General features: G+C 39.7%; 1 protein-coding gene across 2 annotated transcripts; it reads left to right on the top strand.

Annotated features, from left to right (window-relative positions):
* The first annotated feature begins 82 nt into the window (after positions 1-82).
* On the top strand, positions 83-2,053 carry TCEAL3 (transcription elongation factor A like 3). Of its 2 annotated transcripts, none has more exons than XM_055338557.1 (3): positions 83-250; positions 775-844; positions 1,197-2,053. In XM_055338557.1, the coding sequence occupies exon 3, from the start codon at positions 1,225-1,227 to the stop codon at positions 1,807-1,809; it is 585 nt and encodes a 194-aa protein (XP_055194532.1). In that variant the 5' UTR covers positions 83-250; positions 775-844; positions 1,197-1,224; the 3' UTR covers positions 1,810-2,053. The 2 variants fall into 2 exon arrangements, with proteins under 2 accessions (XP_055194532.1, XP_055194533.1); XM_055338558.1 differs by having other exon boundaries at positions 83-238.
* Positions 2,054-17,899: the final 15,846 nt, after the last annotated feature.

Raw genomic sequence — 17,899 nt, forward strand, 5'->3', positions numbered from 1 at the left:
GGGGGCGGGTTGGGGGACTGAGCTCGGCTGACGCGGCGCTCACGTGACCAGCCGGGCGCCGACGTGGGCAGCAGCCCCCGCTCCCACCCGCTCGCCTGCTCACCCCGCGGTCCTGTCCCTGCTCTGTCCGCTCGCGTCGCCCGTGTGGAACCAGCTACCTGAGCTGCCCGGGCGGCTGACGAGGGGCGAGCGGGCTTCGGCGAGCCCGAGGAGGCGCAGGCCTGCCCGGGCCCGGCAGGTCAGTGTGAAGGTGGGCGCTGCGGGCAACCCTGAGCAAGGGTGGAGGTGGATGGGAGTAGGAACCGGGAGCAGCACGGAGCAGGAAGGGGTCCGGGAGGTTGGTGAGGAGGGGGGGCGCAGCGCAGATGTGGGCAGGTGGGGAGGAGCACCCCATAGCAGGCCCCGCTGCTGCCTCCTCCACGCCCCTCCTCTGCGCCCTCCATCCGTTTTTGGACCTGAAATGGAGGGGGCGCCCTGCGACAGTGAAATGTAGACATATTCTAGAAATAACCCCCCTCACACTGCACCTAAAAGGAAATATTGACCTCAGCGGAAAGGGGGTGGGAGTGGGTGGCTTGCCTGCAGGGGAGGGGGACCCAGACCTAAACAGTTTGGAAAGCATCCTGGTCTGGATCCTGAGGCCTGAAAAGTAATGGCGGCTGGGAGGCAGGGGAGGTAGGAGAGGGAAATGTTCCTTGAGTAGGGCTGATTCAGGAAAGAAACTTCAGTTGGCTGAGTGCACAGGCCCTGCCCCTGTCTCCTGTCTATCGGCAGGTCTGTGTGTCTATCCCCAGCACTCTACAAGGCTAGAAAAGGAGGAGGAACCTATCCAGAATCCCTGCAGGTGAGTGAAAGGGAGGAAGAGCACTGGACAGAAACAGTGTGGGGAGGGTGTAGAAGGCACACCGAATGCAGAATTTGAGGTCCCCACTGCCCATCCTCCATACCACGCTGAAGGATGGTACAGAAGGTGGTAGGGCCTGCCAGGGAAATGGTTGGCTCTCACATGTGGGAGGAATTGTAGGGTAAAAGGTGGGCAGAAGGCATACTTGGATGGCTTGGCCAGGTCAAGAGAACCCAGCCAAGGGAAGGATGCTAGTACTATCAGCACCTGCATTCCACCTCCAAGCCCTCAGTCTCCCTTGTCTCCTTTGTCTTCTCTTCCCCCTCCTACCCCACCCCACCCCACCCCCTAGGACAAGGAAAAGAAGGGGAAATCTCAACATGGAAAAACTCTACAATGAAAATGAAGGAAAGCTGGAAATCAAGGGACAGCCAGAAGATGAAGTAGAGCCTGAAGATGAAGGAAAATCAGATGAGGAAGAAAAGCTGGAAGAGGAAGGGAAGCCAGGGCATGAGGGAAAGCTCCAGAATAAGGGACAGCCAGATGATGAGGGAAAGCAAGAAAAGCAGGGCAAGTCTGAAAATGAGGGAAAACCACATGGTGAGGGCAAGCCAGAATCCCAGGCAAAGCCTGAGGATGAGCCACGGGCTGCCGAAAAGCGCCCAGCTGAAGATTATGTGCCGAGGAAAGCAAAAAGAAAAACGGACAGGGGGACGGACGATTCCCCCAAGGACTATCAGGAGGACTTACAGCTAAAGCACTTGGGAAGTGAGGAGATGATGAGAGAATGTGGAGATATGTCAAGTGCTCAGGAAGAATTAAGGAAAAAACAGAAAATGGGTGGTTTTCATTGGATGCAAAGAGATGTACAGGATCCGTTTGCCCCAAGGGGGCAACGAGGTGTCAGGGGGGTGAGGGGCGGAGGTAGAGGCCAAAGGGGTTTACATGATATCCCATATCTTTAATGCCTTTGGCCTTCAATTCTAACTTCTCTAATGAGAATATTGCTGACCCTGCTTTCCCTGGCAGGCATTTGCCAGGCTATGTGCTTTAACCTTAAGCTGATACTTTGCTTTAGGTGTCACTTTTGTTACCAGCAGCCTTTTGATCCAATTACAGTGTTCTCTGTCTTTCAGTAAGGGATTTTAACCCATGTGCATGGAAGAAATATTCATGGTACACTGTAAAATAACAATAAAAAAGTTTTCAGAACCACATATACAGTATCAGAACATTTTTGTAGAAATATGTTTGCATAATGCATTTGTGCACAGAGAAAGCTCTGAAAATGTATACACTAAAAAGTAAATGATGGTTTTTCCTGTATGGTAGCCAAAAAGGTCTCATTTGTATTCAAACAGGAGTCCAATCACCTGATGATTAGGTACCTCCGTGCCATTCCTCTGAATGTTACTCATTCCCATGCCTCCCCCTAGCTATAACCATGTCAGTGGGCACTGCCACTCCTTCAGAGTCCAATACCATCTTATGGTTCTGTGTGATTCTTTTTATTTGCTTTGCTCACTAACCACTTCTTCCTAAAGGATGGTTGTTTGTCATAATAAAAAAAAAATCTAGAAATCAATACATGATAAACTGAAATGTTCAGTGAATTTATGAGGGCAATGAAGACACTTAAAATTCCTGTTGCCCGAATGTAAAATGATACATAAAACTCACATTATCTCTGGGACTCATAGCTAGAGAAATCGACCCGGTGGTTATAACAACAGATCCAGTGCTGTAAGCATCAGTCTTGTCATCTGTGAAATGGGAATAAAACTTAACTTCACATACTGCTGAGTGGATCAGATGGGATACTGAGTATGTGGGCTATGTTGGGCTGGCACCTTTGCTAGGACCCTAGACAATCAAATACTCAGGGGAAGACTGAAGGTAGGTCTCATCAGTGCCTAGGAACAAGATCAAGCAGCTGAGAAGAGGGTGCCACCTTTCTCTGGGTACTACCATATCTGCTGGGCATTCCTGTTCAAGCTCTGCCCTGTATCCTCTACTAACAGTTATTGATATGGAGTCATGACAAAGCCCCTCTGATTCCCTATCATCCCTAGAGGGCCAAAGCCCCTACTTGACTGCAATAGGAGTGTGGATAAAGCCTCTCCCAGCCTCAACGTTGTGCTACTCAGGTGGTATTGTCCCACAGCTGTTTGGGCTATCCTGGATTCCATAGTTCTTAGTATAGGCATTACCACTTTTAGTTCATTTTATATTTGCTTATAGTTTGTTTTCTCTTCAGAGGACTCGGATATTTGGGGTACACTGGGGGCTGTCCTGAGACTAATCTATGGACCAGACAATGAATGGTGATTTGAATTGAACACTACACCACAGTACCCCAAGGAAACCATACATAAATTTACATATCTTTCTTTTTTAAGATTTTATTTATTTATTTGATATAGAGAGGGAGAAAGCACAAGTACGCAGAGTGGCAGGCAGAGGGAGAGAGAGAAGCAGGCTTCCCACCAAGCAGAGAGCCAGACTGGGGCTCAGATCCCAGGACTCTGGGATTATGACTTGATCTGAAGGCAGATGAAGGCAGATGCTTAACTGACTGGGCCACTCAGGCACCCCAATTTATATACCTTTCTTAGTGTGAATTTTCTAAAGTACCTTGGCTGGCTTGCCATACAAAATCAAGGGACCTGTCTACACGTAATCACAGAAGGTTACACAACTGAGTTTCAAGCTGAAAATATCCCTTTCCATTGCAAGCCAATTCCAACTGAAAAGGGTAATAGTGCTCTTAAAAATATTAACTTGATGTTAGGCATTTTATTTAACCCACTAGTATTTTCCTTTATCAAAGCACTTTCTTATTCATCCTGATATACCTTACACTGTCCTTGACACATATACTTAATAAATTATGACTGAATCAGGATCCTTGAATTTAGAGGATAATTGTTCATGGATTAGAAGACTCAATAAAGTTAATATGGTAATTCTCTCCAAAATTGATCTATAAATTCAATGCCATCCCAATAGAAATCTCAGCAAACTGGGATTCTAAATTACATGGAAAAGCAAAGGACATAAGATAGCCAAAATATATTGAAAATGAAGAAGAGGGATCCCTGGGTGGCGCAGCGGTTTAGCGCCTGTCTTTGGCCCAGGGCGCGATCCTGGAGACCCGGGATCGAATCCCACGTCGGGCTCCCGGTGCATGGAGCCTACTTCTCCTTCTGCCTGTGTCTCTGCCTCTCTCTCTCTCTCATTCTGTGTGACTATCATAAATAAATAAAAATTAAAAAAAATATTTAAAAAAAAAAAAGAAAATGAAGAAGAAAGTTGGGGGACTCACTGCCTGACTTTAACTATAAAGCTACAGTAATCAAGACTGTGTAGTAGGGACCCCTGGATGGCGCAGCGGTTTAGCGCCTGCCTTTGGCCCAGGGTGCGATCCTGGAGATCCGGGATCGAATCCCACGTCGGGCTCCCAGTGCATGGAGCCTGCTTCTCCCTCTGCCTGTGTCTCTGCCTCTCTCTCTCTCACTGTGTGCCTATCATAAATAAATAAAAAATAAAAAAAGACTGTGTAGTATTGGCATAAGGATAGACAGATAGATCAATGGAATAAAACAGACATTCCAGAAATAGGTGTACAGGTATATAATCAATTCATTTTTTTTAAAGATCCGAAAGTAATTTAATGGAGAAAAATAGACTTTTCAACAATGATTCTGGAACAATTAGATGTTGTTTTAGTTCTGGTGCATGGACTGTGTGACTTAAACAACACACATTTATTCCTCACAGTTCTGGAATCTGTGAAGTATAAGATCAAGGCACTAATGAATTTGGGGTCTGGTGAGGCCTGATTCCTGGTTCATAAAGAGATATATTGACATGACAAAAAGGGCAAAGGAGCTTTCTGGGGTCTCTTTTATAATAGAACTAATCCCATTCCTGACAGCTCCACCACATGGCCTAATCACTCCCCAAAGATCCCACCTCCAGATACCATTGGATGTTAGAATTTTTAACATATGAATTTTGGGATTATACATTCAGTCTATAGCCGACATCTATATAAAAAAAAGTACCCTTGCCTCACACCATATGCAAAATATGAATTCAAAATGGCTCATAAATCAAAATGCAAAAACAAAAATTATTAAAGCTTCATTTAAAAATAGTAAAAAATATGGAATAATCTGTAGTTGCAAAATAAAATATTGCTTATTTAATGTTGTAATGGTTTATATACTTTGGTATTATTTTTCTGCCACCACCTACTTAATAAGTTCCAGTTTTTCCTACTAAGAAATGGAAAAAATCAAACGCTAATGATAAAACATTTAAATGCAGACAATAAAACTTAAAATATTGGTAGAGGGGTGTCAAGCTGGCTAAGTCAGTGAAGCATGCAACTCTTGATCTTGGGATCCAGAGCCCAAGGGGTTGTGAATTCAAGCCCCACAATGAGTGTGGAGATTATGTAAAATATATTTTAAATAAAATATTGTTACAAAAATAGGAATAAAGGGGTTATCTTGGGTTAGGCAAACCTTTCATAAGAGGATGTAAGTGCTAACAAAAAAAGTTTATAAACTGGACCACATAAATACATATATTTTTAAAGATTTTTATGTATTTATTTGACAAAGAGTGCAAGCAAGCACAAACAGGGGAAGTCGCAGGCAAAGGGAGAGGGAGAAGCAGACGCCCCGTTGAGCAGGGAGCCTGATGTGGGGCACCATACCAGGACCCTGGGATCATGAGCCGAGCTGAAAGGCAAAACACTTAACCGACTGAGCCAACTTGGTGCCCCTGGACCACATAAATATTAAAATATTTTTAAACAACTCCTCAAAAGCCACCAAAATGTTAGGAAAATGAAATGACAAGCTTCCACTTGGAGGAAGATAATTGATAGAGTATCTGTCTTCAGAATATACAAAAAACTCTTACAATTCAGTAATAAGACAAATAACAAGAAAATAATACAATTTAAAAATAGCCAAAAGATTTGAATAGACACTTCACCAAAGAAAATATGAAGATGGCAAGTGATAAGATAAAATATATTCAACATTAATTTTCAGGGAAATGAAAATTAACACCATAATGAGGTATCACTACTCACCTATTGGAGTGGCTAAACTAAACAAAAACAAAAAACAAAATAAGCTGTTATTAAAACTTCCTAGCAAGGATATGGAGCAACTGAAATTCTCACTGTTGGTGGGAATACAAAATGGCATGGCCTGGGGAGCATGGCTGGCTCAAGGCAGTAGAGTATGGCACTCTTGATCTTGGGGTCATAAGTTTGAGCCCCATGTTGGCTCTAGAGTTTATTTTTTAAATTGAAAAAAAAATGGTATGGCCACTTTGGAAAAGTTTGGCAGCCATACATTTTTCCATATGACCCAGTAATCTCACTACTAGGTATTTACCTAAGAGAAATGAAAACTTTAGTAACTTTATTCATAAGAGCTCAAAACTGGAAACAATCCAGATATCCCCCAAATGGTGAATGGATAACAAGAAAAAAACTACTGGTTCATGCAAAAACATGAATGACTCAAATTCACCAGGCTAAGTGAAAGAAGCCAGGCCAAAAAAAGGCTATACTCTAGTTTGCTTCCATTTATAAGACATTCTGGAAAAAACAAAACTATAGAGACGGTAATCAGATTGATTCTCACATGTTTTTCTGGATGTTGTTCCTAGCTATAGGAACTTTAAGCCTTATCATTTGTCTCTTCTAGCTACATCCCCATCCCAAGGCCACCCAACACTCTTTAATACATTCTCTTTCTGCTTAAATTAGCCAGAGTTGCTTTCTGTAGCTTGTAACTAAGTAACTGAACATCTAATGCCTTGCATTCCCTCCATACAATTTTACTGAAATTTGTCTGAAATTCGAAGTTCTTTTTCTGTGATCAACTCACAAAATGATTAAGCCAAACTGTGCCCTCATTAAAAATTTTTGGGAAGGGGGCACTTGGGTGGCTCAGTCAGTTAAGTATCTGACTCTTGGTTTTGACTCAGGTCATGATCTCATGGATTGTGGGATCAAGCCTGGAGTGGGGCTCTTCACTCAGCGAGGGGTCTGCGTGAAAAATTCTCTCCCTCTTCCTCTCCCCCAAGCGCGTGCATGAATTCTCTTTTTCTCTCCCTCTCTAAAATTAAACAAATTTTAAAAGCTTCATTTCTAAAACATTTTTTTTTTGCTTTTGGTTTTATTTTCTGGCCAATTATGCCTGCTGACTGTTCTTCAAGGTTATAGCATCCTGATTGTTACTCATTGGCACACGGTCAAAATTGTTCGAATCTTGACTCTCTGAGCCCCTCCTTGTCTGTACAGAATTCTAGTTATCTCAATTACTTTTTCTAGGAGGGACTTGCCCATCTAACACCAAAGAAATTTAGGGTTCAGGACCTGGAGAGAGAGCGCCTTATGCTAACCAGTTTTCACAGGCTTAGGAAAATATTATTTGTCAGAGGCAGCATAGGAAAAGATCAGACTCAGAGCACCCAGGTGGCTCAGACGGTTAAGGATCCAACTCTTGGCTTCAGCTCAGGTTATGATCTCAGGGTCCTGAGATGGAGCCCCACATTAAATCTTTCACCATAAGTATAATGTAAGGTGTAATTACATTATATCTTTATCAGGTTGAGGAGTTCTCATTTTGTCAAATGCTTTTTCTGTGTCTAGTGAGATGACATGATTTTTTTCTTTAATGTATTGATATGGCATTTTATGTTGATTGATTTTCACATGTCAAATGAGCTTGCATTCCTGGGGTGAATTCCACTTGGTCATGGTAACCTTTGTATACGATGCTGAATTATTTTTTTAGTATTTAGTGTCTATATCCATAAGGGATATTGATTTATAGTTGTCTTTTTTGATATTTTTATCTGGTTTGGTATCAGGGTAATCCCTACATTATTGAATGTGTTGAAAAGTGTCCTCTCTCCTATTTTTGGAAGAATATTAAAGGTTTATTATTAGTTTTTCTTTAAAAATTTGTAGAATAAACCAAGGAAGCTGTTTCAGCCTGGACTTTTCTTTGTGAAGTTATTTGTATTACTAATTCAAGGTCTTTACTTGATATAGGTCTATTCAGATTTTCTAATTCTTCTTGAATCAACTTCAGTACAGTATATATTTTTAGAAAAATGTTCGTTTCTTATAGATTATCTAGTTTGTTGACTTGTAATTGTTCATAGATTTCCTTTATAATCCTCTTCATTTCTGTAAAGTCAGCAATGATGTCCCTACTTAAAAATGTTCCTGATTTTAGTAATGAGAAACTTCTTGTTTTTTCTTAGTAAGTGTAGCTAACAGTTTGTTAATTTTGTTGATCTTTTTAAAGAATTAATTTTGGTTTCATCATCTTTATTTTCCTGTACTCTATTACATTTATTTTCACACTAATCTTTATCATTTCCTTCCTTCTGTTTGCTTTGGTTTAGTTCTACTTTTATCCCAATACTTATGTTAAACCATAGGATAAGTCTCAAAATATTTTAATGTATTAAAATCATACAAACAGGGATCCCTGGGTGGTGCAGCGGTTTGCCGCCTGCCTTTGGCCCAGGGCACGATCCTGGAGACCCGGGATCGAGTCCCGTGTCGGGCTCCCGGTGCATGGAGCCTGCTTCTCCCTCTGCCTGTGTCTCTGCCTCTCTCTCTCTCTCTCTGTATGACTATCATAAAAAAATAAAAATAAAAATAAAAATAAATAAAATCATACAAACATGTTCTATGACCAAAATGGCATGAAATTAGAAATCAATAACATGAGTACATGTGGGGAGTTCACAAATATTCAGGAATAAAAAACACACTCCTAGAAAACCAATAGGTCAAAAAGGGAGGGGATTACACAATAATCTGAGATGAAAGAAAATGAAAACACGAGATACCAAAACTTATGAGATGCAGCTAAAGCAAAACCTAGAGAAAAAAATTGTAGCTATAAACACTCATATTTTTAAAAGAAGAAAAATCTCAATAACTTAATCTTCCACCTTAAGAAACTATGAAAAGAATACCAAACTGAATACAAAGCAAGTTGAAGGCAGGGAATTAAAAGATTAGAGTAGAAATTAATGAGATAGTGGACACAAAAACAGTAAAGAAAATCAATGAATCCAAAATTTGGTTCTTTGAAAAGAACAAAAGCAACAAATTATTAACTGCACTGAACAACAAAAAGAGAAGAGTGAGAAGATTCACATTAATAAAATCAGGAATGAAAGAAAGGACACCACTATCAACCTAATACAACTAAAAAAGATTGTAAGGCAATATTATAAATAATTGTATGAAAATGAATTACATAACCTAGATGAACTGGACATTCCTAGAAGGACTTAAACTACAAAAACCAAGTCAAGAAGAAATACAAAGACTGAATAGACCTATAACAAGAGATGGAGTTTGTTATTTAAAAAAACAAAGCAAAACACCAAAAACTTCCTTCAATGAAAAGCCCAGGATCAGAAAGCTGTACTGGGGAAATCTACTGTGATATTGTGGTTTATAATAAAAAATAAATATAACAGGTCTCTATCCTGCCCCTGGCACAGAGCTCCTAAAACCCTTCGAACTTCCTAAGTGATGAGAACGATAAAGGTGTCTTATTATTCATAACAAGTCCTTTTCAACCATATCAGTTTATATTAATGAGGCGACCTTTGAAAAGTCCCTAGGTAACCTAAGGATGGAGGCTAGTTGCCAAGAGAACCAACTGTAATTAGAGGGGTGGAACTTTCAGCTCATCCTCTCCCTATCTCACTTCAGGGGAAGGAAAGGGGGCTAGAGGTTGAGTTAATTGCCAATGGCTGATAATTTAATCAATCATGCCTTTGTAACAAAGCCTCCAAACAAATCCCTGAATATGGGGTTCAAGAAGCTTTCCAGTTGGCAAACACATGGAGGTTCTGGTAGAGTAGCTCTTCCCAGAGAAGGCATGGAAGCTATACATCCTTTCCCACATACCTTGCCCTATGCATCTCTTCTATTTGGCTGTTCCTGAGTTATAACCTTTTTTAAAAAGATTTTATTTTTTATCCATTTATTCACGAGAGACATAGAGAAAGACAGACACAGAGACACAGGCAGAGGGAGAAGCAGGCTCCATGCTGGGAACCCGACATGGGACTCGATCCCGGGTCCCCAGGCTCAGGCCCTGGGCAGAAGGCAGCGCTAAACCACTGAGCCACTGGGGCTGCCCGAGTTATATCCTTTTTTAATAAAATGGTAATCTAGTGAGTAAAATGGTTTCCTGAGTTCTATGAGCTGCTCTAGCAAATTCATTAAACCTGAGGTGGGGGTCATGGGAGCCTCCAATCTATAGCCAGTCAGTCAGAAGCATGGTATCTTGGACTTGGAATTGGCATCTGAAGTGGGGACGGGTGCAGGGTTGTAGAACTACACTACCTGTGGGATATGATGCTATCTCCTGGTAGACAGTGTCAGAATTGAGTAGTTAACACATAGGGCACCCAGCAGCTGTTGCAGAACTGCTTGATGCATAGAAAACCCACACATATGTCAGAGTGAATTAGTGTCGTAGTGGAATACTGAGAGTAGAGGAGACACACAAGAATGCATTTTTTTCTTCACATCTAACAACGATTAAAGAACAGTAAATGCCAATACTTTACAAACCTCCCAATGTATCGTTAAAAGATAAACTGAGGCATAGTAACATTTTTTTAAAAGCTTGAGAACACATCTTTAAAAGTTTGAGAACACATCAACTCAAATCAAACAGTGCCAAATTGGAAGAGGTTAGGAGTACTCCACAGACATGAGCTAGGGGCAGGATTTTTAGAGAAGATGCAGAAGCAAAGTGAGGAAATTATTTAATTGGATATCTTAAGTGGTTGCATTATCTGGGAAGCCTAATTGGCTATTTGTGATTGGTTGTTCTTAATCTTGAGGTATTTATAGGAATTGACTCTGGTTTAGGTTTTAGTTTGGTTAATTAGGCTACCAAGTCATTAGTGCCACTTCATTTGCTATGGCACAAACTCCTCCTTATTCAGACAACAAGTAATCTAAAGCAAATCTATTATCTAAAACTACCAAAGCAGGCACCTGGGTGGCTCAGTCTGCCTTCAGCTCAGGCCAGGATCCTGGGGTCCTGGGATTAAGTCCTGCAGCAGGGGGCACCTGGGAGGCTCAGTCGTTGAGCATCTACCTTTTGCTCAGGTCCTGATCCCGGGCTCCTGGGATCGAATCCTGCCTCGGACTCCCCACAAGAAGCCTGCTTCTCCCTCTGCCTATGTCTCTGCCTCTTTCTGTGTGTCTCTCATGAATAAATAAAATCTTTTAAAAAAAAGTCCTGCATCAGGCTCCTTGCTCAGCGGGGAGCCTGCTTCTCCCTCTGCCTGCATTCTCTCTCTGACAAATAAATAAAATAAAATCTTAAAAAAAGAGGTATTAAAAATAAAATAATATCTTGATCCATGATATTGGGAGAGTTGTCCACCTCAAGATGCCATGTGCTTCTGGGGAGAACTTCCCTAGTTAATTTTAGATCTCCAGCTGGTGTGCAATTGAAAAAGTCTAGAGATACCCTATTTATTTATTTAATTTTATTTGTTTGAGAGAGAGAGAGTGGGGAGAGAGAGAGGAAGAGGGATAGAATCCCAAGCAGACTGCACATTGAGTGCAGAGTCCTCCACTGGGGTGAATCTCATGACCCTGGGATCACAACCTGAGCCAAGACCAATATTTGGCCGCTTAACCAACTGAGCGACCACGAAACTCCTGGAAGAGACCTTTTTTTTTTAAATTTTTATTTATTTATGAGAGAGAGAGAGAGAGAGAGAGAGAGAGAGGCAGAGACACAGGCAGAGGGAGAAGCAGGCTCCATGCACTGGGAGCCCGACGTGGGATTCGATCCCGGGTCTCCAGGATCGCGCCCTGGGCCAAAGGCAGGTGCCAAACTGCTGCGCCACCCAGGGATCCCGGAAGAGACCTTTTTAATTGGGAAATGTTGACCTAAGGTTCAAAGCCCTGAAGTTGGTGCCATGTGGGTAGTGAAGAAGACCTAGTATGATCTCTTTCAACAAGAATCCAGGGCACTCTGTTCTTAGTGATTCCAGGTCAGAAAGATGGGAGAAAGTTGTAAACATTAGTTTGGTGAACTGTAGCCAGATATTTAGAAAAATTAGAAAAATTCATCATTTAGTCAGTTTACAGATAACAAAACCTCAAAAAAGATAAACAAAACTAGAATCTAATATTCACAAAAATGTTATAGTTTTCTATGAAACAAAACTTTTCTCTCTACATTTACCAATATTTCTAGGAAAGATAATCACAGAATAATTTGTTTCAAAAATAAGTCTAATTAAAATTGGCCTGATTATTTATAGAAGTACAGCAAGAATAGTGATTGACCATATAGGCTATTTTTAAGTCTCCCTGCTAAAACTATTTATAAGGAACTTCAGGGGCACCTGGGTGGCTCAGTTGGGTAAATGTCTGCCTTCAGCTCAGGTCATGATCTCAAGGTCCTGAAATGAAGCCCCTCATCAGGCTCCCTGGCCAACAGGGAGTCTGCTTCTCCTATGCTCTGCTCATGCTCTCTCTCTCTTTTAAATAAATAAATAAATAAATAAAAACTTAAAAATAATGAATCTCAGATTGGACTTTCTAAAAAGTTCTTATTTAAATTCCAGTTAGTTAACATACAGTGTAATACTAGTTTCAGCTGTACAATATAGTGATTCAACACTTCCATACAACACACAAGTGCTCTCTTTAATACCTATCACCTATTTAACCCATTCCCCCACCCACATTCCCTCTGGCAACCACCAGTTTGTTCTCTATAGTTAAGAGTCTGTTTCTTGGTTTGCCTCTCCTTTTTTCCCTTTGCTCATTTGTTTTATTTCTTAAATTCCACATATAAGTGAAGTCATATGGTATTTGTGTTTCTCTGACTTATTTCGCTTAACATAATACTCTCTAGCTTCATCCATGACATTGCAAATGGCAAGATTTCATTCTTTTTTATGGCTAATATTCCATTGTATATGTATTACCGTATCTTTATCCATTCATTAGTTGATGGACACTTGATTTGTTTTCATAATTTGGCTGTTGTAGATAATGCTGCTATAAATATCAGGGTGCGTGTATCCCTTGAATTAGTATTCTTGTATTCTTTGGGTAAATATCTAATAATGCAATTGCTGGATCAGATTGAACTTTTAAAAGCCTCTCAAGGTTAGAAAGCCAAACCAAGTATTTGCCAGATGTCATCTGAAATAACCTATAGATTTGGGTGAATTCCTCTCTTCCCTAAAGGTCCCTTAAATATCCTGGTATTTCTGGGGCCTCAAGGTGTGATCTTTATTACCTGATATAGCTGGGAACCCTGTAAGGAAGGTATCAGGCAGTCTTTCCAAGGGGCTTTATTGGGTCCATAAAGTCAATCTTAGTTTCCTAAAGCTGTCTGGTCATATCTGGTTTTTTGAAGCTGTTTGGTCATATCTGGTTTTATGCAGATCATTCTCAACTATGACATTCTAGTCAAAGCCTTGGTAATATAACCAATGTTTTCAATTGTGTCCTGTTACAAGGAAAACAGATTTTTGTTGAACGTATGCAAGTTGTTTTATTGCCACAGAAGTAAAACAAAACAAAACAAAACACAAAAAACCCACTAAGCATTTCCAATTTCTGGAAGGATCAGTCAAGTAGGGAGAAAAGATAAATATTTTTATTCTGTTTATAAAAGAATAATTTACTAAATTATGGAGCTTAAAAGAAAACATAAAAATCTGGAAAACAAAACATTAAAGAACCAGAATTGTTTCAAACAAAAAGTCATAAAAATTATAATCATCCTCACCAGCTCATTAAATACCATGTTAATTCTTGTTCTACTTGGATCTAATTTTTCCATTAGAGTCTAGAAATTCTTATCTAGTTAGTGGTATGATCTTACAATGATCAGAACAATGTATTCTAGAGTACTTGTCAGAGTCCTATCCTGAATCTCTCTGAGGATGAAACACTTCTGCAAAAGCATCAGAATAAAATAATAATTGTCTGCAAATGATAAAATGACTTAAAAAATGACTGTGGTCAAAGATCTGATGAGAGTTTATTTGAAAAGGAAATTTAGTTTTTTCTGTGGCATATGGCAATTTAAGATAAAAGCTGAACAATGACCATATTGACAAATTTCTACGAACTTCAAACAATTCTAGAATATTTATAATATATATATATAAAACACCTAAGAAGGCTTATCATCCCTTCTTATTTGGCAATGCTGTCCATGTAACTTAACATACCAAATAAGCCTAGTTAGTTTAAAATCTCTCTTTTACAAGATGAGAGAAAAATATTTTGAGATTTTTCCAGGGACCTCTAGGAAATCTCAAAGTTAGCTTGAGGTAAAAAAGATTCTATTTAACATTTTATTTTGAAAAGTTGTCAGAAATGTAAAAATAGGACAGCCCGGGTGGCTCAAGCAGTTTAGCGCTGCCTTCGGCCCAGGGCCTGATCCTGGAGACCTAGGATCGAGTCCCACGTCGGGCTCCTTGCATGGCGCCTGCTTCTCCCTCTGCCTGTGTCTCTGCTTCTCTCTCTCCTCTCTGTGCATTCTCAGAAATAAATAAAATCTTTAAAAAAAGAAATGTAAAAATATTTGAACATTTTATTAAATAGGATTACAGATCATTATGAAACCATATTTATTTATTTAATCAAAGTGACAATAAGAGATTTCCAAGGCAAATACAGAAGGTTACAATGTAAAAATAAAATATTTTCTTTTCTTTTTTTTTATTTAGGACAGTCACAGAGAGAGAGAGAGAGAGAGAGAGGCAGAGACACAGGCAGAGGGAGAAGCAGGCTCCATGCACCAGGAGCCTGACGTGGGATTTGATCCCGGGTCTCCAGGATCGCGCCCCGGGCCAAAGACAGGCGCCAAACCACTGCGCCACCCAGGGATCCCAATATTTTCTTTTTCATATTGAGAAGACTCAGTTCTCTCCTGTAATCAAAGACCTTGATAAAGACAACAGAAATTATTTTGGCAAGACAAAATCTTAGCTTCCCAGGCAGGTTACCCAAAAGGTAAAGAAAAACATTTCACAATCTCTTATCAAGAGCCAACCAATAGTCCAGAAAACTTTATCTTTTTAACAGAGAGAAAGACAAACTCTAATTTTGCACCAGTGTACTTTTGATATTAAGGCTCATTCTTTAAAAACCTATAAATAAATCTATTCTAATCTTAGCCAGCTTGACCACACATAAAATTTGTTTCTCAAGATTCCTTTTGCACAAACCTATCCATTCAGTTTTTGTCCTGTATTTTCCTCTTTCTCATTCTGGAACCACCAGTCATTCTACTTTAGGACAAAATTACTCTTTTTTCCCTTAGCAAAAACAAGTCCTTCATACCTTTCCTTAATCAAAAAACACACCCTATATTATGCTAAGTGAAATAAATAAGTCAGAGAAAAAGTCAAATACCAAATGATTTTGATGAAGTTTTGGAATATAGGTGAGGTTTGGTGGGGTGAGGTCCAGAGCCAACGACCAAGAAAGAATTCTTGAGATGTCTTTGGTGCAAAATTGTGGTTTTATTAAAGCACGCGGACAAGACCTGTGGACAGGAAAAGCTACTGCCCTGGGCCTGTGAGGGGTGGCTGATTATAAACCTGGGAGTTGGGAGGGGTTTGAGGATAGTGTACTGTGTAAGGAATTTTGGAAGCAAGGTTTCCAGGATGTTGAAGGGGCTAGCTATTGTTGGGAAAAGGAAACTTATTACCATCTAATAAAACCTGAGTCATTAGACCCTTCAGATATATATCAGTGGGCCATGTGCTTGGAGGATGTTTGCCAACATGTATCTTGGTGGTTTAGAGATAAAGGGAAATTTCTAAAGGAATTTTTATGTGTTAAAGTAGACTTACAGGATCCTGGAGGTCAGGCTAAGATTGCCTTTTGCCCTTAGCAAAGTATTAACATTGTAGAGGAATGTCCCTTTGCCCATTTCAAGAACTTGTCAATGTGCTGCCCCCCACCCCCGCCCCAGGGCTCCTGCTTTGTCCTCAGCTAGTCCTCTGTTCCCCCATCAATTTCACTCCTATGTAGAATTTAAGAAACAAAAAAGATGAACTTAGGGGAAGGGAAGGAAATAAAATAAGAATAGAGAGGGAGGCAAATCAGAAGAGACTCTTAACTATTGGAAACAAACAGAGTTGCTAGAGGGGAGGTGGAAGGGGGGGATGGGGTAAATGGGTGATGGGCATTAAGGAAGGCACTTGATATGGGCACTGGGTGTCATATGCAAATTATGAATCCATAAATTCTACCCCCAAAATTAATAATATACTATATGTTAACTAAATTGAATTCAAATAAAAATTTTTTTTAAATATTTTATTTATTTATTCATGAGAGACACAGATAGAGAGGCAGAGACATAGGCAGGGAGAGGAGCAGGCCTCCTACAGGGAAGGGATCTATCCTAGGACCCCGGGATCACGACCTGAGCCAAAGGCAGATGCTCAACCACTGAGCCACCCAGATGACCTGATTTTAAATAAAAAATAAAAAACTTTAAAAACACTCTATTTTCCTTACTTACTTTTCATACACAGTTGTTTCCTTTCACCCTTAATATTTCTAGTAGTTTTAATTTACATATATTGATTAGCATTATTAATCCTTAGAAATTATAATTTCTTTTTTTAGTAATTTTTAAAATATTTTTACTTATTTGAAAGAGCAAGAGAGAGCACTAGCGGGAGGAGGGTTAGAGAGAGAGGCAGAGTACCCACTGAGCAGGGAGCCTGATGTGGGGCTCAATCCCAGGACCCCTAGATCATAACCTGAGTGCAAAGCATATGCTTAACCAACTGAGCTAGCTAATTGCCCCAGAAACAGTAATTTCTAATAAAAATTAAGAAGTAAGCAATTGTGGACTGCTTATTACACTAACATTGTATGGATTGGGAAGTTTATAAATATATTTCATAATTTTTAGACATGTATTCTTCCTCATAGTAAATTTTTCAATATGATTATGATTACAGTAATGATATAGAAGAGGGAGAAACATTTTCCAATTAATTCTGTGAGACTAGTAGCACTCTGATATCAAAACAAGACTAGATATAGTAAGAAAACTACAGACCAATACCTTTCATAAATTAGATGTAAAATCTTCAACAAATTACTAGCAAACTGAATCTAGCAATACATAAAAATTATTATACCCAATGACCAAGTGAAATTTATCCCAGAAATGTAAATTTAGTATAATGCACAAAAGTCAATACAAGTCACCATATTAACAGAATGAAAGCCAAAAACCACAAGATCATCTCAATAGATGCAGAAAAAATATTTGACAAAATCCAGCACCCTGTCATGTTAAAAATATTTAACAAACTAGGAATACAAAAGAACTTCAACTTCATAAAGGACATCTAACAAAAACATGCTGCTTACATCGCACTTAAGGGAGAAAGACTAAAAATGTTCCTTATAAGAACAGAAACAAGATGAGGATGTCCTCTCTTGCCATTTCTACAGATTGTACTACAAATTATAGCCAGGGCAATTAGTCAAGAAAAAGAAATAAAAAAGCATCCAAGGGCAGCCCAGGTGGCTCAGTGGTTTAGCGCCGCCTTCCGCCTAGGGCATGATCCTGGAGACCCAGAATCAAGTGGAGACCCACGTCAGGCTCCCTGCATGGAGCTTGCTTCTCCCTCTGCCTCTCTCTCTCTGTCTCTCGTTAATAAATAAATAAAATATTTATTGAAAAAGGCATCCAGTTAGGAAATAAGTAAAAGGATTCCTATTTGAAGAGAAAAATTAGAAAAACCCCAAATGTCTAACATAATCATAGATAGCAAATCCTAAGGAATCCATTAAAAAAAACTATTAGAATGAATATATTAGAGGAACACTGTGGCAGGATACAATATCAATATATAAAGTCAATTGCATCTCTTTACATTAGAAATTAACAATCTGAAAGTGAATTTGAGAAAATGTAAAATTAACAATCTGAAAGTGAATTTGAG

This window comes from Nyctereutes procyonoides, unplaced genomic scaffold (assembly GCF_905146905.1).
Source record: "Nyctereutes procyonoides isolate TBG_1078 unplaced genomic scaffold, NYPRO_anot_genome, whole genome shotgun sequence".
NCBI classification, from domain to species: Eukaryota; Metazoa; Chordata; class Mammalia; order Carnivora; family Canidae; genus Nyctereutes; species Nyctereutes procyonoides.